Source organism: Sarcophilus harrisii, chromosome 4 (assembly GCF_902635505.1).
Source record: "Sarcophilus harrisii chromosome 4, mSarHar1.11, whole genome shotgun sequence".
Lineage (NCBI taxonomy): Eukaryota > Metazoa > Chordata > Mammalia > Dasyuromorphia > Dasyuridae > Sarcophilus > Sarcophilus harrisii.
This window is the reverse complement of record NC_045429.1, coordinates 325,541,567-325,566,474: the sequence shown is the minus strand read 5'-3', so window position 1 is coordinate 325,566,474 and position 24,908 is coordinate 325,541,567. Positions and strand designations below refer to the sequence as shown.

The 24,908-nt window shown below is 32.9% G+C and overlaps 1 protein-coding gene across 1 annotated transcript in view; it reads left to right on the top strand.

The window, feature by feature from the left end:
• Positions 1-3,282: 3,282 nt before the first annotated feature.
• The window catches only part of LOC116423620 (EF-hand calcium-binding domain-containing protein 13-like), a 43,693-nt gene continuing 22,067 nt past the window's right edge, over positions 3,283-24,908 (top strand). Inside the window, exons 1-6 of the mRNA XM_031968647.1 lie at positions 3,283-3,325; positions 5,657-5,728; positions 11,041-11,184; positions 13,525-13,599; positions 15,505-15,639; positions 17,056-17,170. Coding sequence (XP_031824507.1) covers positions 3,283-3,325; positions 5,657-5,728; positions 11,041-11,184; positions 13,525-13,599; positions 15,505-15,639; positions 17,056-17,170 — 584 coding nt within the window. The remainder of the gene's footprint in view (positions 3,326-5,656; positions 5,729-11,040; positions 11,185-13,524; positions 13,600-15,504; positions 15,640-17,055; positions 17,171-24,908) is intronic.

Genomic DNA, 24,908 nt, shown 5'->3' with positions numbered 1-24,908 from the left:
TTTCTTTATGAGATAATTGTACCTACCTCCTAGCATTAAGGCTCAGGATTGGGACAAAATGACACTCAGACTATCCCATATGGGACAAAAAGGAAGTTTACCTGGAAAAGATACTCAGCAAAGATATAACATTGCTTCAGAAAGATATAATGCCCCTTTCTTATCTCCACACAGAAATGGATCTGGTCAGAATGATGTGTTGATTCATATGCCCACGGGACATTCATCAAGTTAGATGGGATTCCTTGTAGGCTAGATTTTTTTTTTCATTCCTTAAATTAATGCCTTGTCAATAGTTCAAATACCTTCTGGGGTAGCTTCTCTGCCTTTTATGGGAAAACTAGCCCAATCTACATGACAAGGACCCTAATAGAAATTATTTCTACGATATCAATCTTGACTCTATATTTAACCTATTCAGCTCCTGAATTGTGCCCCCTTGTCTTATTATCTTTCATTCCTTGACAAACTCCAACTCTGAATTATTCTCAGCATCTTCCTCCTCTGTTCCTAATTATGTATTTGCTAAATGGAGCTAAAAAAAAATTGCTCAACTTTCTCTCACCCCACAGAATTAATCAGTTGCCAAATCTTGTTTCTACCTCTATAAATTCTCTTGTATCCTTCTCCTTCTCCCTACTCACACAGCCATCGCCCTATTTCAGGTTATTGTTACTTCTCCTATGGACTATTCTAATAGCCTTTTAATTGGTCTCCTTGTCTCAGGTCCCCACTCTACTCCGTCTGCCAAACCTATACTCATATCCACATCCAAATGATTTTACTTATATGCAGATCTGACTGCATCACTCCTCTCCTCAGTAAACTCCAGTGACTACTCTTGCCTCCAAGATATAAATTCCTATGTTTAATTTTTAAAGTCTTTTCCAACCTGGATTCAACAAATATTTCTAGCCTCATTGTATTTTACTCCTTTTCCTTCACTCTATAACCTGTCCTGTGTTTCTTACACATGATTCTCAGTTTACTCATCTCTATGAACTAGCTATCCACTTACTTCTACATGAAGCCTTTCTTGATTCCCCTATAACTGCTAATGTTCTGTCCTCTAAATATCTCAGTTTTGCTACCTTATATTCATTTTGTATTTATTTTCTATTGCATTTTGTGGTATGGTTGGTATGTTTTCAATGCCATTTTCTTCTTTTTTTCTCTCTTCCTTGTTTAGCTTGTTCACACATGCTGTCAAGTTGGGGTACCTAGAAGGGGTGCTACAGATTACTCTCAGGATCCTAAGAGTAACCCTGGTGGGGGAAGCTATATTTCTACTATTCACAACTATAGCTATTGAACTCTCTTTCCTATACCTCATTCTGCATTTCACATTTAACAAACCAGGCAAGATGACACCATTAACTTTTATCTTCAATTTAGGAAATATTTCTGATTAAGCAAGAATAATGAAATTATAACCTTTCTCCCATAAACTTAGGACATACTTGCTCATCACTTCATCTAGCATTTGTGCAGGAGATGGGGTAGAGTCTTATAGAATCTTAGCAAGAAGGCATGTGCTCTCACAGAGCAACTCTCATTGATGGACAGAGACTGTTGATGTCCTTCAGATACATTCTCTATGATAATTCACTTATGGAGTAAGGCTGTTTTTCTTCTGGGCCTTGTCATTTTTTTCCTGAGACAAGCTAGGCTGCTTTCCTGTGGACCATTCTTCTTCTGGACTGCCAAAGGAATACTAAGCCTTTTCAGTAAAAGAGAAACACCAAATCTGAAATTTGCAGAGCCTTTCCTATTCGTTCTCTTGGTTGGGCTCTGAGGAGTCTTTTTTTCTCAAGTAATAGTTGATCATATCATCATAGAACTTGAGATTGGAAGGGAACTCCTAGGCCATCTATTCCATTCTAATATACGAGGGGATTTCCATTATAATATAATTGGTTGAAGATTTTCAAAAAGGTAGAGCCAATTTCCTCTTAAAGCAGTTCATTCACCTTTTGGATTGTTATTCAGTCATTTTTCAGTTGTATCTGACTCTTCGTGATTCCATTTGGGGTTTTCTTGTCAAAGAAACTGGAGGGGTTTGCCATTTTCTTTTTCATCTCATTTTACAAGGTAGACAAAGGCAAACAGAGTTGAATGACTTGCTCAGGATCATACAACTAAGAACCATGGGCCAGATTTGAACTCAGAAAGTTGAGTCTTCCTGACTCTGGACTGGGTAGTGCTCTGTGCAACATAGCTGCCCTACCCCTTAGCAGTTCATCCTAATTGTTATGAAGTTTTCCCTAAAAGAAGGAAATCTCTTTCCTGAAAGAGGAAGTTGGTGGCCTAGTGGGTAGAGCACTGAGTGGGATCAGAAAGATCCAAGTTCAAATTTGGCCTTAGACCCTGAGAAGTTTTATTTAATCCCTGATTTCCTTAATTTCCTCAAGATAATAATAGTACCTACTCCCAGAATTGTAAAGATCAACTGAAATAATATTTTAAAGCATTTAGAACAGGGTCTGGCACATTTTGGGGGCTTAATCAATGCTCATTCCCTCTTCCTCCCTTTCTGATTTTGAGCCTGAAATTTTTTATTGGCAATTTTTATCCATTGCTCCTAGCTCTTCCTTCTGGGGACAAAGACAGCAACACATTTAATTGCTTTTCACATACCTAAAAACTTATTTTTTCCCAGGTTAAATATGCCGTATTCTTTCAACCATTCTTATTTGTGATACACTTGAAGCCCTTTACCATCCTTGTTGGTTTTTTTTGTTTGTTTGTTTTGTTTTTTTGTAATTTAATGAACTAATCAATGAACATTAAGTACCTACTATGTACTAGTCACTATTAATGTCTTTTTTAAATCATGGAGTTCAGAGCTAAAGTATTCAAGATGAGATTAGATAAGAACTGAGTACTGTGGGACTGTTATCTCTGCCCCTCAACATAGTCCAAGATGACATTAACTTTTTGGATTGCTAGGTCACATTGCTGACTCATATTGAGCTTGTGGGGTATCAGGTGTGTTCAGGAAAGACCAGTACCTCTGTGGTGAGGGCTGCTAAGCCCTTTACAAAGCTGTTTTCTATCTTTGGTGATTCACCTAATGATCCACTTAACTCTCACCTATGGTTCTAAGAAGCTATAGCAAACAAAGCATATCCCAGAAAACCATTTTGGCACTTGGATTAAATCAGGTTGAGGGTAACCCGGGGATCTCAGACCCTATGGTGAATTAGGGGGATGTCTAACACAAGCATGTGAAGACTTTCCTTAGATGGAATGAGTGGATGAGAACAATTTATTCCAACGTCCATGAAGGCAGGGGAATCAGATGTTATGGAGTGCTTAGAACTTGGTTAGACATCGAAGACTCCAAGTTCCTCCACTGAACCTCCAGTCATCATCGGTCATCTTGACTCTATCCTGCCACTGAACAGTGGTGCTTTGGAAGAGAGAGCGAGGCTGCCAACTTTGTGCATTTCTGTCTCACTTAAATCCAATTTATGCAAGAATCAAAAGCTATCACCATAGTCCATTAAAACTTGTAGTCCTTTAAAACCCATGGGTATTTTTCATAACTACTGTTATCTAATCATCGTCTCCTCCACCTTATACTTAGGAAGTTACTTTCTTCTAACCAATTGTAAGATTTTACATTTAAACCTATTGAATTTCATCTTACTAAATTAAGTCCAGTACTCTTGCCCATATCATCTATTGTGTTTAGCTATCCCATCCAGCTTTATGTCATTTGAAAATGTGAGCACAAACATCTTATCCTTTTAGCTGTCTTTAGAGAGGGCAATGAAGGCAAAGGTGCAAAGATAAAAGATATTTTTCTCTAGTCAGCTCCTCCAAACAGCAAAGCTTTTCCTCTAGTTATTTTCTCCAAGAAACAAAGCTTTCCTTCAGTCAGTTCTTCCAGGGTCCATAGTGAAGTTTCTCAGGATGCCATTAGGTCAAACTTTAAGGACCCTTCTCAGACTCAGTTTGACCAGCTTTTCTACTCCAAAACAGTGTATCCTGTGAAGTGAACCACCTATTATCTTATGACTCTAAGTCAAAATTCACATTTCCATCAAGCACACACAAGTAAGCAATATTTGTAGTGACTATTGTCCCATTGAGGGCAGTTGGGTGGGGAAGTGGATGGAGTGCTAGGCCTGGAGTCAGGAAGATTCATCTTCCTGAGTTCATATCTGGCCTCAGATATTTACTGTGTGATCCGGGGCAAGTCACTTCACCTTGTTTGCCTCAATTTCCTCATCTGTCAAAAAAATGAGTGGGAGAAAAAAATGGCAAATCATTCCAACATCTTTGCCAAGAAAACCCTAAATGTGATCATGAAGAGTTGGACACGACTGAAAAAGTGACTGAACAGCAATGAAGTTATCTCCCTTGATGGAATATAAAGCATTTGAGAGGACAGATTGCTTCCTTTTGGGTTTTTTTTTTTTGCTTGCTTTTTGTATCTACAGTGCCTAGCATAGGAATTTACACACACTAGGTGCTTAATGCAGACCTGGTGATTAAATGATTGAGATATTGCTTCTTTGTAATAACTATCCTATTCTGTAGGCAGAGAACCATTGACTTAATTAGCAGAGCAAGGAGAGGCCTAACTCAGTCCAGCAATTCAGTCATTGGGTCAGAAAGTAATGAGACACTGGTAGACTATGAAATGAAATAAAAATGACTTTGCTAATAATAAAAAGAAAAAAAAGAGACATGGTTCCTAAGGTTAAACATGATAGTAATTCAGATAAAAAGGCTACTCCCTTTTGTCTCTGCATTTACTATGGCAAGCCACTATATTCTGCCAAAAAAGCAGTCCAATTTGGCAAATGGGAAGTCTGCTAAAATCTCTCAATACCTCATAAATTGGGCCCTTTATCTCTTAGATGTCAAGGAAGCCAAATCAATGATCATCCTAAGAATGGTCTCCCTATCTCCTAGTCTACATAAACTAGGTGACAATCTTTTATATATATATATATATATATATATATATATATATATAGTACTTCTTCAAGTCCTTTCAACTATTTTGTGACTGGCTCTAGTTTCCCATCTGATATTGTTTTAGATTTAGGCCCATCTCAAATGGGTATTAGTAATTTAAAGGAATTTTGCAAACAGATAGAAGCTGTGGAAATGCAGGATAACATTGTCATGTGCCTGTTCTGAATAGAAAACTTCTGTAAGTCCTTTGAATAATGATCATTTTGAGTATAAGTAGCAGCATGTTATGTATACACAGCTCTGCCATTAGTTTACTATTAGGCAAGTCATTTAAACTTTCTTCACCTCAATTTCCTTATCTATAAAATAGGATCACTAATACGTATTCTAGTTATTTCCAACATATTGGCAACTTATTTGCAATTTATGGTCCTAGACAGTTATTTGAGGCACTGAAAAACTAGGTGACAACTTCATTCCTAGAGTAAGTATGTGTCAGAGAAGGTGTGAGAATTGCAGGTTTTCCTTACTCTAAGCCCAGCCCTCTATGAAATATCCCATCAGAAAAATATGCATCAGATATAACTCCTTATTTTATGTAAATCCATATTTTTAATAATGGGCTTCATAACTGAAAACTTTAGGGAAAACCAAGATAAATATAATGCTGAAGAAGACTTTAGAAAATTGTCATTCCCTATATTAATCTTTTTCTCTCTTTCAGGTGAAGGAAAAGTGGATTTTAAAAAGTTTGTTAAAACTCTGATGAGTGAACGCTTGTTAGGCAAAAGAAAATGTAAGTAAAACCATGCTTTCTTCTTCTTTGTAAACCATACATTTCTTTTTTTTTTTTTTTTTTTTTAATTTAATAGCCTTTAATTTACAGGATATATACATGGGTAACTTTACAGCATTAACAATTGCCAAACCTCTTGTTCCAATTTTTCACCTCTTACCCCCCCACCCCCTCCCCTAGATGGCAGGATGACCAGTAGATGTTAAATATATTAAAATATAAATTAGATACACAATAAGTATACATGACCAAAACGTTATTTTGCTGTACAAAAAGAATCAGACTCTGAAATATTGTACAATTAGCTTGTGAAGGAAATCAAAAATGCAGGTGTGCATAAATATAGGGATTGGGAATTCAATGTAATGGTTTTTAGTCATCTCCCAGAGTTCTTTTTCTGGGTATAGCTAGTTCAGTTCATTACTGCTCCATTAGAAATGATTTGGTTGATCTCGTTGCTGAGGATGGCCTGATCCATCAGAACTGGTCATCATCTAGTATTGTTGTTGAAGTATATAATGATCTCCTGGTCCTGCTCATTTCACTCAGCATCAGTTCGTGTAAGTCTCTCCAGGCCTTTCTGAAATCATCCTGTTGGTCATTTCTTACAGAACAGTAATATTCCATAATTTTCATATACCACAATTTATTCAGCCATTCTCCAACTGATGGACATCCGTTCAGTTTCCAGTTTCTAGCCACTACAAAAAGGGCTGCCACAAACATTCGTGCACATACAGGTCCCTTTCCCTTCTTTATAATCTCTTTGGGATATAATCCCAGTAGTAACACTGCTGGATCAAAGGGTATGCACAGTTTGATAACTTTTTGAGCATAGTTCCAAACTACTCTCCAAAATGTAAACCATACATTTCAAAATCAAGACACATAATTATAAAAAGATGTAAGGATATATTCAAAGATTATGTCAATATGGTCTTTAAGCAAACAAACCAAAAAAAAAATCAACAAAAATCTTTGAGATAATTTGACCCTTGTTCTTCTCTAACTCTTAAGTCCTTAATCCTCGAATTCATTTCAAATTGTAAGAAATTAAAACATACACCTGTTAATTCTTCTACCTCCTAGCCATTTGTGGTTGAAACTGCAAAGTAAAGAACAGGAGAGAACAGGGTATTAAGAAATAAAGTGTGCTCATCAGTGTTAATTGGATAGACTGGAATCTGTTTTAAGGTTGAGAATCTAATGCCATCTAGTGGGGAAATAGCTTCGGTTTTCCAGTATGAAGGAACGCCTATAATGTGGAAATGGGATTAGACTGGCTCTGTTTGGAGGCAGATTGGAGAACTAGACTGAGTGGGTAGAAGTTTGTGGAAAGTAGTATTTGGTTAAATATAAAGAAGAATTTCCCAACATTTAGAGTTCTCTGGAAATGAAATGTGTTGCTTTTTGAAATAGGAAGTATGTCATTGAAGGAAATCAAGTAGACGGTAGACCCGCAACCTGCCATGGATATTGGAGTCAGAGGATCTGGGTTCTAATACTGTCTCTGCCATAATTATAAGTAAATCACTTAACTTTCCTGTGAAGTTTCCTCATCTGTTAAATGAGGTAGTTGGTCTAATTGAAATAGATTTCTCATTATTCTACATCTATGATACTGTGTTATTCAGAAGATTGATTAATTAGGTGGGTATGGAGTTAGACTAGATGACCTTTACCAATTCCAGAATCCTATGACATTGATAATGATATTGATATTCATAGATTCTGAAAGCATTGATAGGACTTTTAAGTTTCAGGCTTGTCTCTAAATTATTCTACAATTAGGTTTCTGGTCTCATAATTTTTTATGAGATAAGTTTTTGAAAAGTGTTTAAAATGAGATTATCAAAATCTTCATATCACATTAAGAGAAGATTGCATTTTTAGACTTTCAATTCGGCATCCTCTTTTATTTTTCTGGCACATGACCTTTCATCTCTCAATTCCAAGCATTTTGATTTTCACTGGCTTGGAATACAGGAGCAATTAGGTATATTCTTAGAGGAAAGGCACTAAGTATCTATACATACATACATATACATATATGTACATATAAATATATCCTGTAGTATATATAGCTATTAATATGCAAATATTATAATATAATAAATATATATAATATTATATTATTATATTATATTTATATATTATATATATTATTATATTATATCTCCCTCCCCACCTCTATCCTAAAGAAGGCTACAATTAAGTGAGGAGTTACATGTGTGTATGTATATACATATATATCTACATATACATATATATATATAATATATATAAATATATATTATATATAATATAATATAATAAATATATAAATATGTATATATTTAATATAATATATAATCATATATATAACATAAAATACATATATTTAGTACTCTGTGCGTACAGTTTATACATAGTTCTTTGCCTGTCATTTTCCATATTAGATTGTGAGCACTTTGAGATCAAGCCACCCCCTCCCCTAGACATCAAGTAATCCATCATATGTTAAATATGTGCAATTCTTCTATAGATATTTCCACAATGATCATACTACATAAGAAAAATCAGATCAAAAAAGAAAAAAATGAAAAAGAAAACAAAAAAGCAAGCAAATAACAACAAAAACCGGTGAAAACACTATGTTATGATCTACACTCAGTTCCCACAGTCCCACTCTCTGGGTTAGATGGCTCTCTCTGTCACAAGACTATTGGAATTGGCCTGAATCACCTCACTATTGAAAAGAGCCATGTCCATCAGAGTTGATCATCACATAATCTTGTTGTTGCTATGTATAATGTTCTCTTGGTTTTACTTACTTCACTTAGCATCACTTTCTGTAAGTCTCTCCAGGCCTTTTTGAAATCATCTTTCTAATTATTTCTTATAGAACAATAAATATTCCATAACATTCATATATCATAACTTTTATCCAGCCATTCTCCAACTGATGGGATCCACTCAGTTTTCAATTCTTTGCCACTACAAAAAGGCTGCTACAAACATAAAATCTTTTTATTCTACATAATTTAGAGATTGTGAGATCTAATATGAGTGAAATATACTAAAAATTATTTTTAAATTTTTATGTATCACTGCTATGTCTGAGTGATCATGGACAACAATATGGTATATAATGCTTTAATTCTAGTTAACTTTATTGGTTGAGTTCTTCAGTGATATTTTAAGGTCCATATTTATAGAATGAAAATTTATCATATCAATTTAGGCTTATCTCCAGTTGTCCTGATCTATATCTGGCCACTGGACCCAGATGGCCCCAGAAAAGAAGTGAGGTTGGTGACTTTGCATAGCCCTTCCTCATTTGAATCCAATTCACTTGAATACTATGCATCACTTTTCTGAATTCATGGTCCTCTTGGAGAATGAAAGACAAACAACAACCCCCAGGAAAGACAGTGAGCTGGTGATGTACACCACCAGATCATATTTTTCAAAATATTTTTGTATATGCTAAATTATTATAGTTAGCTTTGATGTATTACACAATCTCTAGTGTTTCCTTTTATAATTCAATTTGAATCATTAAGTCAAAGCTCAGTAAGACTTATTCCTTCTTTATTTTTTAGTGACAATGACCTGATACTTAATTACCATCATAATTCCTTCCCTTTCTACAAACAGATCCTCATGACTTTGTCATTTGTTTAATGCTGCTTTATTAACATATTGTTGGTTGAATTCATAAGGATGTCATCCAGAAAAGTCATTTTAATTCCATTTTTGGATCTTAGCCATTTTATACATGTACATGTTATTAGCTTTACTCTTACTTGGTTAGGTGATATTTGCTTGTCTCAAAAGTGTTTGTCTAAATTTTTGTCCTGTTCATCATGTTCTCTAATAACATCTGTCAATTCTCTTCCTCCTTTCTGAAGAGGTACTCTCAGAAGTGACAGTACTATTGACAAAAGAAATAAAGGAACCCAGTGTTAAACCTTTGCTTTTAACTAAGATCCATTTCCAATTTTGTTATGATATAATGTAGATACATAATGAAAGTGTATTTGATCCAATTCATGTACACTTACTTTATTGGATAGTACAATTCACATCAAAGTATTTCCAACAAGTAGCTTACTTATATTTGTAACTTGTTTTAATGTCTTACCTCTTAGTGGTACCAGAAAACTATTCATTATATAACTTTTCATATCAAACTGATCATAATTATAACTTTGAGTAGGCCCAGCCTGTAAATCTATGATGCTCTATCTGTTTCTTAGATTCATGGGAATAGTTTTTTTTTTTTCACCCTGATTAGGATACTAATCCAATAACTGATTTTGTCATAAAACTAATCAATGGTTTGTCAGAATAGGTTGTTGAAGGTCTTATGGTACTCTGAGGGAATATAGAGATTCTGACATACCATCATGGATGATAGCTTGGGATTTCAGGGTGATATTATTATCACCAAATTTATTCTCATTATTTCTAAAGAGATTTAGATTGAATTAGTCTTGGAACAAACCCTCTTATCTCAATTATTTTTTATATTTAGTTTAATTTATGCTCTATGGACCATTGCCCAGTGAGATAAAATAATTTCTTTTTATAATTTATTAAAAGCACTAAAAACTTAGCCTCTTGAGGCTCACTGTAAGTATGCTCTGTACAACTTCAAGAGCAGACAGGCCAATATTATTACTGTTGTTGTTGTTATTTCCCCAGACAGTATGCTAATCATATTGTCCTTTGAGCAAGGGACTATTTCTAAAGCTGAACTGTTTGTGAATAAGTCAGATCTATACAGCTTGGTTAATTTGGACCTGAGATCTGACTATTTTATGTGTCCCATTATTTTGAGATCATCTTAAAAATGAGAAGAGCAGAATGGGTATTCCAGCTTTCTTGATGCATGTAAATCTACCATTAAAGCACAATTCATTAGATAGGCTGAATGTTTTGGCATTGTCAGATTTGGCCATACTTATTACAGACTCAGACTGATATATAGTGAAAGCTGATTTATCAAAAGTTCCATTAGTTGACAAGGCATTTATGTATATCTATAATATATTTGTTACAATAATGGCCTTGAACTACAAAATTCCTGAAGTGTCTTCTGAATAATTTAAAAAAGGATAAAATTCAATTCAGTATAATCTTAATAGATTATACTATACTTAATCTCATTAGAGCCTATTTATTTGAAAAATGGTACTTTATAAATGGAAAAGTGATTAACTCCAATGGAAAATATTGCCAAATAGAAATAAATGACTGATGACGACTTAAATGCATTAAGTTTTTGGATCAACATAATGAACCTTTTTTTCTCTCTAAATCCATAGCAACAGAAGAAAGTCTTAAAAAAGTAGAAACATTCAAGGGCAACAAGGTCCCAGTGAATGATTTATGGGTCCCTCTGCACACATTAGATCCTGATTTAACAGAAGAGAAATTCCAACAGGCACTGAAGACAGTGCCAGTAGATGGTTGGTATTTTAAATATAAAGTCAATCAGTAAACAATTACTAGATACTTATTATGTGTTGTGTATAGAATTACTATGAGAAAAGAACATGGAGTACTGGACAGCAGAGCTTCAAAGATCTTTCCTCTCTTGGCAGATTCAGGGCTAAATTCTATCAAAATTGTAATTTTTTAGCCCAGTTCAATGAGAAGAGCTAGAAATTCCCTGATCAGATTCACTCCTTTTTGGAGGGACCAGTTTCACCCCTTTCCCTTCCCCCCAAATCTAAGAGTTAAGCTGCAAGCCAGAATCATAAGTCAAGTGCAGTGTAAAGCCAGGGTGCCAGGTACAGCCAATGGAGCTGTAGCTAAAGTGATGAACAGAAGTCTTGAGTTCAAATATTGTCTCAAGACACTAAGTTGTTTGATGATGTTCTTTTGTAAAATGGGGTGAATAATAACATCTACCTCACTTGTGAGGATCAAATAATCCTCACAATGAAATAACATAAAGCACTTTGTGAACCTTAATGTACTATATAAATTACAGCTATTATTATTATTTCCTTATTACATCTGACTCATTATGTTTCTGATCTTGTCTTAGGTTGACTTTGTTCTCTGTTGTTCTTAACTTTAACTTGGGATTTTGTTTCTTATCTTCTGTATATCTGTTACCCCTGTTTACAATCCCAGATTGGTACCTTGATTCCATCTTTAATCAGAAGGACTTGGCATGAAAGGATCTGAGTTCCTTTCTTCTGATTGTGGAATGAAGGAGATAAAATATTCAGAATAATAACTGATGATTTTGAATTGAACAATTAATGGGCTTAAACAGGTTCAACAAATCAAGAACAGAAATAGAATCAAAGAATCAAAGAGCTGGAAACAATCTCTAAAGGTCATGTGATCTAACCTCCCTAGCCTCTTTAGACAGGTGAAAGGCTAAACCAAAATTGATGATTGTTTCTCTTATTTAAAAACGAAACAAAACCCGATAGACAAGAATCACTATTAGGCATATAATCAATTAAACACACAAAGTAAAATATAATCAATGAAAACATACCAAAGTAAGGAATACAATCTATTTAACCAAATACATTAGTGTAACAAACAAGGAGAGAGAGAGGATGCTTTTATTTTGTATTTCTTTCTAGACATGTCTGAAATGCTATCTTTTTCATTCCCACCCTTTCTCCTCTTTCTCCTCTTTGTCCTCCTCATTATTTTCTTCCCCCTTCTATTTTCTTTCCCTCCCTGTTTTTTTCTCTTCAAAAATATTTTTATCAAGATGAATACGGTTCTAGTTCTAATGACTTCACTTTCTATCACTTCATATAGGTCTTTCCATATTTATTCTTTTGCTTTACATTCATCATTTTTGATCATAATGTGCAATATAAAATTTAGCTAAGGTATAATTGTTTGGTAGATAGGGGTTTCCCTCATTTTTCTATTACAAAACAAGTATCTGTGAATAGTATATATATATATATACTATTCACAGATACACAGATATATATATATATATACATATACATATACATATATATATATACACACACATATACATATTTACAAATAGTCTTTTTTCATAATGCTATTTTGGGATAAATTTTGGAAATGGAAATTGTTGACCCAAAATATGGATATACAGAGTAGGTGCTTAATAAATGCTTGTTGGCATTTGTTTCTTTATGATTTTTTTGTGATTATTATAGTACATTGTCATATTGCTTTTCAAAATGCTTGCATCAGTTATAGTCCTATGAACATTATTTTAAGGGTGCCTATGGTCTACCCGCAATAATTTTTTTTCCAGTTTTTGTCATCATAAGGGGAGATACCTTAAAATTGTTTTGATTTACATTTCCTTGATTATTAGAGAGTTTTTCTTTCTATTAAAGCAAGGGGATTTCATTGCTTCCCTTGCCCAATGAATTAAAACATTTCTACTCAGGAAACTTCTAGGATTATCACAGGCCACTCCAGGATTCATGTGTTTCTGTGAGCTGATCTCCAAATCTCACTTCAATATTATAGTTCACTTTGGTTGGAGAATGAATCTTTTATTACCTAGTCTCACATGACATATTTTGATACAGTCATCCCACAAAAACAGATAATATATGAAAAGTACTTTGCAAGCATTATATAAATGTTAGTTATTAGTAGTAATAGTATTCTTTGATAATATAAACTTTGAAAAAAGTAATCTGGTTTTGCAGATCAACTTAGTTGCTCATTAATGACAGAGAAACTAGTATAATAATGCATAATGTCTTTATTATACCACTGATCTTTATTTATTAAGACTATTTAAAAAATATTTTGTACCCAAATATTTTACCTTGCAGAAAATAAAAATGTAGATTTTGACAAGTTCTATAAGGCTCTAGAAGATACAAGACAACAAGCACAGGAAACAATAGGTAAGAAATGTACTATGATTGATGAAAATTTGCTTTTATTGTTTAGAAACTTGGAATATATTATGGAGCCAACATTCTCAATAAACTCATCTTAGGAATGCAAATGGATATACAACAACAGAATTTGTGCTTGGCTAATGATTGGAAGTCTTGACTTGGAATCTAAGGGTCTTTTGCAATGAAAATAAGAAAGTCCTTTCTCCAGAAAAGATATGTATTTAGAAATGAATTAGTTTTGGAAACAGTTAGCTCACATGGGTACATCTTTTGTATTCTCAGACCTTGTTTTTCTGATTTTCCAGGGGTGAAGACCCTGCATATTCTTAAGTCTTAAGATTAGAATCCTATCCTGTGGCTCAGTATTTGGCATTATTTCCCATAATACTCTGAACTGCTTCTTTCAGAAACCTATCCCTTTTAATGATTTCTTTAAGAAAGCACAGGAATAGTCAACTGTGAACTTTTAATTTCCTGTTTTTATATGACAAGAAAGTATAACCATAGACAAAAGGACCTTACAGAAGGCCTGCTTGTTTCTTAGTAAGGAAGTTATAAATGGTCAATTGGCTAAAGAGAGAGTGTGTAGATGTTTAGTTTGGACAAGAAAAGATTAAGTTGGGGTTGCAGCAGTTTTTCCCAGGTATTTGATCCTCATGTTGAAGTAGGATTGGACTTGTTTTTCTTGGACTTAGGGAGAAAAACTAAGAACTAATAGACATTTCAAAGGCTGGCTTATATATAGTATGAGGAAAAACTCTGTAGTGATTACAGCTACCTAGATATAGAATAGACTACCTTGGAAGACTTGGTTTTTCCTCCCTGAAGTTTTTCAAGCAATTAGCTTGGTATAAACATTTGTCAGGATTATTACAGAGGGGTTTTCTAATTGGATAATCTTTTGAGATACCTTTCAACTCTTAAAAATCTATGGTTCTATGAAACTATTATTGTGCTAATTGTATTGAGTGACATTGTCATTAATGCACAAGACTAATTGATCATTTTGGATTGGGAAACAAAAAATGATATCCTGAAGGAATGGCTATGATCTATGACCTCTAATTTAAAACAGGCAAACTTTTCATAGATCAGGTTAAAAGGAAAGCTCTGAAATTTGGGCCATTGCTGGAACAGAGGACAAGTTTGGGTAAATGACATGGGGATGGATGTTATGAAGGAATGATGAAATTTGTCAGTCTAGGGTCAGCTGGAGAGAACTGGCTACCTATAATCAGAAATCTGGAGAAGGGCATGCCAAAAAGTGATGGAAATGCTGAAGAAGGAAATGGGAGGTTACAAAACTTCTCTTATCTGAATCATTTTGTCCAGGATAAGTTCTATTAACAGGCCTTAAACATATCTTTAGTCAATTAAACACCAATAGAATGATATAGGGAGTGATTGAGCTAAATATCCTACAAGGTCAAATCAAAGACATTTCAGATGCATCTGAAGTTATCTCAAGGGTTGGATAAATTGTTTACTTGAGGATATTTTTAGGTCTTGTGTTCCATACTCTTGCCTATATTCATAAAATATCTTAGTTTAGGTTTGAATTTAATCTGTTTCTTTTTGGCAAGATGAAGGCAAACAAAGGCTTTGAACTTTTTACATTGAAAGAATAAGAATTTACTACTATTGGTACATTTTTATCAGTAGAGGAAATGCTGGTAGAACCTTGGTAATAAATTAGTATGGGTTCCTGAATAATGTAGAGTAAATTCATGGCTAGTTTGATCTTCTTGCTATGCCTTCTTTCTTACCATGCCTACATAATGTGATAATTAGCTACAGAGTGCCATTTATTTATTAGCCCAGTATTACGAGAAGTATCTTCCCCCTTGTTTTTTTTTTTAAGTAAATTTAAGTTACTCTGCCAAATAATTACCATTTGTTTGTTTCTAGAACCATCTGAGAGAATCCTTGCCTTAAGTATGATCACAGATGACAAGGTAGCTAAGAAGGACTTGGATTATGTCTTGAAGAACATGGGGATTGATTTGCCTAAAGAACAGTTGGAAAAATTACTTACATCTACAGGTATTTTATTTTCACAATGTGTAATTTTATTTTATGGGTGCTTTTAATTTTTATATCACTAATCCCCTGATATAACCCTCCCCTTACTTCTTTCCTAGCATTGAAAACTCCTGTGACTGAGACAATTAAGCAAAAATAACTTGAGACCTTCTCTGACACTATATGCCTCCACAGTCCCACATCTCTTTGTTGAAGGGAGAGAGGTGTATTTCATTCATTATCTTTTCCCCAAGACCAACATTGGTTATTATAATTACTTATAGTTTGGGTTTTGTATTTTTTTGATTCACATGATTGGAATCATTGTGCATAATCTTCTCCTGGTTTTACTTAATTTATATTGCTTTATCCAGTTGTTGTTCCTTTATTTCTCTGAATCCTCAGAGTTCTTATTTTTTAGGAATGGGGATTGGAATTGGATCTGTGATTTCATTGATCTAAGGAACTCTTAGGTAAGGGAACTTCCCTTATTAAATAAAGCAAGTTGGGATTTCCTTTGGAACTATTGACTGTAGAGGACTGTCCGAAAGGTTGGGGACTCAAGTAAATTGCCCACATAACCAGCATGAGTCAGAGGCAAGATGTGGGCCCAGCTGGCTCATCAAACATGCTGTAATTTTTAACTTAGTTCTTTAGAAATTTTTTGGGAATTTCCCTTTGAGTGAGGGCCTCTTTTCTTAGTTGAACTGACTTATATCACTCCTAATGGGAGTTCTGTATATTGTCTGACAAGGGTTTGTTCTTTTTCTTTTTTGTTTCTCCTTGAAGAAACAGTAAGAAAAGATGTCTCTCTTTCCACAGCTTTCATGTCAATTATCCCCCTCATAGACACACACCATTGAGTCAGCATTCTCTTCACAATGGAGTTGAGAGGATTTTTGTTTTTTTAATTTTTAATGTACATGCTTCTGCTTGAAGCCAGGGTTATTAACTTTTAAAGGAAACTGCTGGGTAAGGAAACTTCTGGCACTTTTTTAGAGTTCTAGAGTCTTGAGAAGCTAAATGACTTGACCAGTACAATATAACCAATGTGTGTCATTGCCAGCTCTTGCTGATTTCAGGGCTGACATTCTCTCCACTACTCCAAGGAAAATCTTCCAATAGCTAAATTAGTGATAACTTAGAACTGAAGCAAAATAATAGTTTAGCAGTTTTGCTGTGTAATAGTCTGTTGACCTCATTCACTCAACTTTAAAATTTCTATTTGCTTGTAATAAAGATCAGGAATGGTATGCCTACTTTCTGGGGTTGTTGGGATAGCAATAAAATGAATTTCAAACACTCAATAAATATACAAAGTCCCAGAGAAATGAAAAAACTAATTAAACGTCTGTTTTAGTGGTTAATAAATGGGCCAATAAATGCTTTGTCTATAGATTTTGCTCTGGCTCAATCTGTCTCTTTTCTACCTTGCAGATGATGATTCAGTGAATATCAAAGACTTTTTGTCAACTTTAAGGAGCAGTGACAGTTTCTCCAATGTTGTTGGTAAGAGTTTTGTCAAAATGATTATGGGAGGATACCCAGCCCCGTGAGTCAGAGTGGTATTGAGGGATAGTGTTGGGCTTGGAATCAGCAAGTCCTGCATTTTAATCTCAGATACTTGCTGACTTTTGTGGTTTCACTTGCCTGAGGCTCAGTTTCCTTTTCTGTCAAATGAGGAGGATAATAATATGTCATAATAACCTTAGAGAGTTGTGAGAATCAAATGAGGTAGTATATAGAAAGTGTTGTAAACTTTTTTTTTTTATTTAATAGCCTTTTATTTACAGGATATATGCATGGGTAACTTTACAGCATTAACAATTGCCAAACCTCTTGTTCCCATTTTTCACCTCTTACCCTCCCACCCCCTCCCCTAGATGGCAGGATGACCAGTAGATGTTAAATATATTAAAATATAAATTAGATACACAATAAGTAGACATGACCAAAACGTTATTTTGCTGTACAAAAAGAATCAGACTGAAATATTGTACAATTAGCTTGTGAAGGAAATCAAAAATGCAGGTGGACATAAATATAGGGATTGGGAATTCAATGTAATGGTTTTTAGTCATCTCCCAGAGTTCTTTTTCTGGATAGCTAGTTCAGTTCATTACTGCTCCATTAGAAATGATTTGGTTGATCTCGTTGCTGAGGATGGCCTGGTCCATCAGAACTGGTCATTATATAGTATTGTTGTTGAAGTATATAATGATCTCCTGGTCCTGCTCATTTCACTCAGCATCAGTTCGTGTAAGTCTCTCCAGGCCTTTCTGAAATCATCCTGTTGGTCATTTCTTACAGAACAGTAATATTCCATAATATTCATATACCACAATTTATTCAGCCATTCTCCAACTGATGGACATCCATTCAGTTTCCAGTTTTTAGCCACTACAAAAAGGGCTGCCACAAACATTCGTGCACATACAGGTCCCTTTCCCTTCTTTATAATCTCTTTGGGATATAATCCCAGTAGTAAGTGTTGTAAACTTTTAAAGAGCTATGTAAAGGACAGTCACTAATGATATTTTTGCATGGTAAATGCTTAAATAAATGCTCATTGAATAAATGACAAGTTATAAATAGATATGTAATTCTGCTCAATTTGACAAGGGGAAACTAAGTATACATGGAGGGTTTATGCAACATTGTTAAAAGATAAGTTCAACAAGAGGGAATGGGAATTTAGTAGCAACTTGAGCAATCAAGAAAATCCTCATGTAGAAGATGGCATTTGAATTTGAGCCTTGAAAGAAGTTAAGGATTCTGAGAGGTAGAGGTAAGAATGGAGTGATTCTAAATATGTTCTCCATAGGACAGGATGGAGGGAAGAACATCCAGTACAAAGGCATAGTGATGGAAAATAGAATGTCAAGTGTGATTAGGAAAGATTAGTTTGACTAGATCCAGAGTCTGAATAACAGGGAACAATAAGTAATGAAAAAAGGAAAAGTAAGACAGGATGAAAATGTATATTATATTGTACTATACAGTTGAATGAGAATATAAATTTACATAGTCACAATAATAGAACCTCAAAGTTATTGAGTTATCAGAGGTCATATAGTTCAATTTGTATCTGAAAAAGTAAGTCTTTTTCTATAATAAACTCAACAGATGGATCTTGAGTCATTGCTTGAAAAACTTCAGTAGGGCGAGTAAATTTGTGCTTCCCTAAACTGGTCCATCCACCATGAGTTAGCTATATTTGTTTGCCTCTTTGTACTTTTTAGTCATTACTCTTAGCTCTACAAATCAAAACAAAAACAAATCCCTTCATATGGCAACACTGTAGACAACTGGAGACAGCTATATTCTACTCCCATCTCCTTATCCCTCAAGTTTTCTCTGGATTAAATATCCTAGATTCCTTCAGTGGGTCTCATTAAGGGCAGGGAGAATTGAATTTTTGTCTTTGTATCCACCACCTAACATTTATTGTTATTCAGTTGTTCCAATCTTATCTGACTCTCTATGACCCCATTTGGGGGTCACATATATTGGACATATACTGGAGTGGTTTGCTATTTCCTTCTCCAGCTCATTTTATAGAAAAGCAAATTTGGGCAAATAGGGATAAGTGACATATCCAGGGTCACATAGCTAGTAAATGTCTGAAGTCAGATTTGAACTCAGGATGGTGAGTCTTTCCATTTTTAAAGGGGTAAGGGAATTTTTTAGTAAAAAAGAAAAGTGTGTTTAAATTTTAAAAAGATTTTTCCTCAGGGTTTCCTTTATTCAAAAAAAATAACTTTATTTTAAAATTTCAAAAAACATTTAAATTTCCCTTTTTTAATTTTGAATTTTAAAAGTTTTTCCCACCCTTCCCTTTTAATTACTAAAATTTATTATAGTACTTTTAAGTTTAAATAAAATTTAATAGTTTCCCCAAATTTCGGGTTTAATGAGTTTGGGCAAATTCTTTTGTTCTGAAAGTAAGCTTTTCTTAATTAAGGGTCAGGGGATGTCCCAAAGGTTTCCTAAAGGCCACCCCCTGAGTTGAAATTTTGTTTGTTCTTGTTAAAAATTTTGGTTTAAAAAAAAAAACATTTTTCTTCCCACCGAAAATAAAATTTCAAAAAAATTCTTTTTTACCCTTTTTTGGAAATATCAGATTTTTCCCCTTCTTAATTTTTTTTTCCCCACCCTTTTAATTTTTTCCTTTGTTACTTAGGTCTCATGGGCCCAAAAAAAATATTGAATTACAAATTTTCTATCTTCCCATCTTTTTTTAAAAACAATTTCATTTAAAAACATAATTTTAATAAATTTGAAAATTTTTCTGGGGATTTTGATTAGAGACTTTGGGAAAAGAAAATTAAAGGGGATAGTTTTTGTATTTAAAAAAATTTAGATCCTTTGGCTTTCCCATGCCTCTTTTACTTTAAAAAATTTTTTAAAAATTTTAAATTAAAAAACCATCAAATTAAAATCAACCCTTAATTTTCTTTGGTTTTAGAATTTTTCTTATGGATTCATAAAACTAGAACAAAAAAAAATTTTTTCCGGGTCAAATAAAAATGATTTTCCCAAATTTTTGTACCTCCCTTTTAGAAATACCTTCCAAGTTTTCCTGTTTTAAAATCTTTCCCACTTCCATGTTTTTCTTTCCCTTTAAAATTCCCTTTTTTCCCCCATGCCCTTTTATTACTAAATCATCTTTTTTTTTTTTTTTTTTTTGTTAAATTTTTTTTTTTTTTAAAATTTTCAATTTCCATTTATTTTTACAAAACCCGAAGGGAATACCCAATATAGAAAACTATCAAATGGAATGGAATTGTTTGTCATTGAAATTTCAGGATCAAGAATTTAATTTAAATTTTTCCAATCATTGGGCAATTTTCCCATCCCTTTCTTTCTTTAGTGTAAATTTCCTAAAACATCTAACCAAAATTCAGAAAAATTTTTCCTTCAATTCTTTCTTCTAAAACATAATGTGTTTACTTTTTGGAATGTTATATCCTTTTAAACCTTTATCTTTTAGCAAATAAGAAAAGGCAAAATTCTGGGCTTTTAATTCAGTCAAGTTTAAAACCTATCTTTTCCCTTTTTTCTTTTTTTGGGGGGGGAGCAATTAGTTAGGGGATGAGGGTAACAATTAAAATGTTATGTCTGGGAATTAAATTCGTTTTAAGGGGTAAATCCAGGTTTTAATTTTATTTCTCCCCATTTAACTTCCCCAACCTTTTTCTTTTAACTTTAACCTTATTGGAGAACTAAAATTTGTTAAGAAATTTAAATTGAAAACAGGCCCTTAAAAGCAAGTTTTAATTTTTCCCTGGGTAAGGTTTCCCATTTTCTTTTTGTTAACCTTAACTATAAATTTTTAAATTTTTAATTGTCTTATTCCTATGCAAGTCACTAGTTTTAATATCAAATTATTGAAACATTTTCAAACTTAAAAGTTCTTTCAATGTTTCTTTCCTTTCTAACCACTACAAAACTTTGGTTAGGATTCATTTTTAAGGACCTTTTATTTTTTCTTAGTTACATAAAAAAACATTACTAAACTTTAAAAACATGACTTTGCCAAATTTTTATATCTTTTGAAAGTCCCAGGCATTTAACAACAAAAATTATAGTCCTAATTTTGTACCCAAAATTCCTTTGGGTTTCCCCAAATTTCCTAAGATAGAAATAAAAAATACTCCCCTTTAGAAAGGCCCAATCTTTTCCTCTCCAAATTAATTTCTGAATCTTCTAGGTTTGAAGCCTCCCCTGAGGTTGGGAACCTGGTTGATTTTTGGAAAACTTAGGATAAAAAGACCCTCCAATAAATGTGAACTCTAATTTTTCTTATGCTGTGGCTCCCCGACTAAACTGTTTCTCAAAGATGGCTAGAGAACGGGGATCTCTAAACCCTTTTTAATCTAAATTAAAAAATAATTTTTATTTTTAATCTGGTAAATTCTATAAATAGAATCCAGATAAAAAAAACTTTTTTGGAGAAGATCCTCAATTTTTTTAGGTAAAATATAAAAAAAATTTAAACCAATTAAAAATCCCATTTTCTACTTGTTTTATAGTGGGACTACGCCCCTTTTCTGGAAATAGCGGGTTTTGGAATTTTTGGGTTTCATTTAAAGAGTTCGTTGGCAAAGCCTTTATTTAGAAAACTTGAAAGTTTCCATGGAATTCTTTTCCTTCCTCCCATTTTTTTTTGTGTAAAGGGAAAAAAATTCCTTTTTTCCTTGGATTTCATCATTTTTTTTTTTTGTTATTTTCTTTTGGTTAGGAAAGGGGCCCTTGATTTTCTCTTGCTTTTAGAAAAAAATCTTAAATTATATTCCTATTTTCTTTCCTTTTATGTTTGTTTTTTTAAATAATTTCTTTTTACATCCTCTGATTTGGTTCCATTTTTTTTTTTTTATTACCATTAATTTACCTTGGAACTTAATAAAAAAAAAAATTATTTGTTACTTTTAGATCATTAATTAACAAGAATTTTGTTTGTTCTTTTTGAGGCCCCGAAAAATTTTGCTTAAATTTGAAGATGGAAAATTTGGGCCTAAATTCGACAATTTGAAACAATTTCCAAAGAAACCTTAAAATTTCTTTTGCCGGGTAAATTTTGAGTAGGGTTTTATTGTTTTATTCTGGTTTGAATAATAATTCTTTCAAAGTTTTTTGGTATTATTTTTAATTTCTCCCAAATCCCCAATTAATCCTTATAAATCCATTAAGCGACCTTTTGGGGATCAAAGGAAGTAAACAATTTTTTCAAAGAATTTCTATTCTTGGAACAAGTACGTTGAATCCAAAAGCTAAAAAGGAATAAAATACAAATATGTAAAAATTTTTAAAAAGGTGTGCTTTTGGGTTCCCAGAAAATTTCAAAAAAATGGGAAATTCCATCAAAGATGTTCTTAAACTTGTTTTAAATAAAAAAAACGTAACTTTAAAACCAATTAGGGAAATTTAATATTAAAAGGAAATTTTCAAAAACATGTTATCAAATTGAAGAACAAGAGGTTAAAAGTGCGGTTATTAAGAATGAAAGAAATTCTTGGGGTATCCAATTCTTTACTTCAAAATTCATAAGGAAAAAAGGGTTAAGACCGGGTCCGGGGCAGGGAGGAGAATTTTTGAAAAAGATGCCATCATGGAACTTTTTTTCTTGGGGTTTAAAGGATTAAAGGGAATGAAAGATAGGGAATAGAGGGAAAAAAGGCAAAAATTTATTTATCCAACGTATTTGTTATATAAATAGAAAAAAAAATTTTTGGAAGTCCCAAATATTAAAAGAACCCAAATTTAAAACAGATAAAAAGTATCCCCTTTTATTATTACTGGATAGCCTTTCTAGCAGAAAGGTAATACAGAATGTTGGAGGACTTGGGAAAACCTAAAGCCCTGGAATTTTTTTCTTCTTCCCCTTTTTGGACAAAGGGGGAAAGGAAAATTAATTTTTGGGGGAACAGCTGGCTAAGAAAATGGTTTGAGAGTGGGTTTAATTCCATTGCTTAAGATAAAAAATGCAAATTCCGTTTCCTATAAAAAAATTTAGTCAAAATGGGTGTTTTCAAATAAAAGTAAAACCTTTAACTAAAAATTTTAAAAATACTCCTATTTCTTTGGCACATATTTTAAAAAAATAATTTTGTTTTTTTTCAACTAAAAAATGTGCAATAGAAATAAAACAATAAAGAGCTAATAATTTGAAATCAAAATTCACAAGAAAAAACAAAAGGGAACCAAACTCATGGCTTAATTATTTGGGAAATAAAACAATAAAAGTCCTAACTCAAGAAACAAATTCAACCTTTAACTTGAGACTTATAGATGAAACCCAAATACGGATCAGGTTCTTATAAGATTTTATTAAAAACAAAGAAAAAAAATGAGGGGATTTAATTAAAAATAAAATGGAGGAAATACAAAAAGATGGGGTTTGGGGAAGAGATTTTCAAATAAAAACAGGAAAAGGGATTCCTTGGGAATTTCATACCACTTATAAAAGAGTTGAAAGATAAGAGTTTAAATGGATCACAAGGTTTCCCATAACATGTATAATAGAAGAGGAGAAAAAATTTTATATTCTGTTTTGTGGTCTTCAAATAAAAGCTTTGGGGCGAAAAGGTCGACAACCCGAGGAGGAAAGGAATTAAAAGAATCAGAAAAGGCTTAGGATTTAGGATAAATGAACTAGAAAATCAAAAAGAGTGTTATCCAGGTGGGAAAATTAGGGGTTTCGTTTAAAGAGGCAATACAAGAATACACAAAAAGTTAAAAGGGAAATTTATTCTTGATTCCAGGATAAATATACAGCAAAAGTTAAAAAGCCCAAAAATGAATGGGGCCCTTGGAGGAAGATGATTTTTTCAAGGCTTTAGGGAAGGTGGGAGATATTTGGGAATAATACCTGTAAAGGTTACTAAAGGAACCTTAAAAGAAAAAATGAAAACCTGAAATTTTTAATACCTTTAGCTATTTTTCCTCAAGAAAAAATTACCCCAAAAGGGGAGCTTTTTAATTGAAAAAAAAATATAAGAATGTAAAACATAACACTGAGAAAAAAGCACAAAAAAGCCAAAAAGAAGTCTTCCAGTTTAAATTAAAGGAAAATGGTCTTTCTTTTGGGTGAAAAAAAACCTAATCAAAAAAAAACAACCTAAAACTGTAATGGAAAAAGATTTTTTGAAAAATGGGTTTTTTAAACAATATTTAATTTTGACCCTAAGAAATGGGGAAAAACATTAAAAGATTTAATATTTAAAAAGAGACCAAAAGTGGGATTCCTTGGTAATAAACCATTTGGAAAAAAAGGGTTAGATAATTTAAATACTTAAACCCAATTTTTGTAATTTTAATTTTTGGGAAATAAAATTTGTTCTGGAAATTTCCACTGACCCCGAAAATTGTTATAATTGTGAAGGGACATTTCTTAGTTAGAGCATCAAAAAGACTAGGAATAAAAGTTTAATTTGTTTTAGGGAAACAAATATCTTTTAACAAGTAAGGAAATAGTCCCTAACCAGGAGGAATCAATGACCCAAAGTGGGAAAATTTTTCTTATATTCAAGTGCACTTAAAATTTCCAAAAAATGAAGGTTTGAAAGAGTTTTGGAGAAAATGTATATTTTTGTTTTATTAATTATATTTTGGGGAAAAAAATTAACTGTTTTTTAAATATTTTTAACTAAATATATTAATGCCTTTGGGGAAAATACAGCCCTTGGAAAGACATTACTGGAAATTTAAAAACCGGGTTCTCCAAGTTCTAAATTAAATATATGTCCCTGGAAAAATTTAAACCTTTTTATCTGAAAGGAGATTGAAAT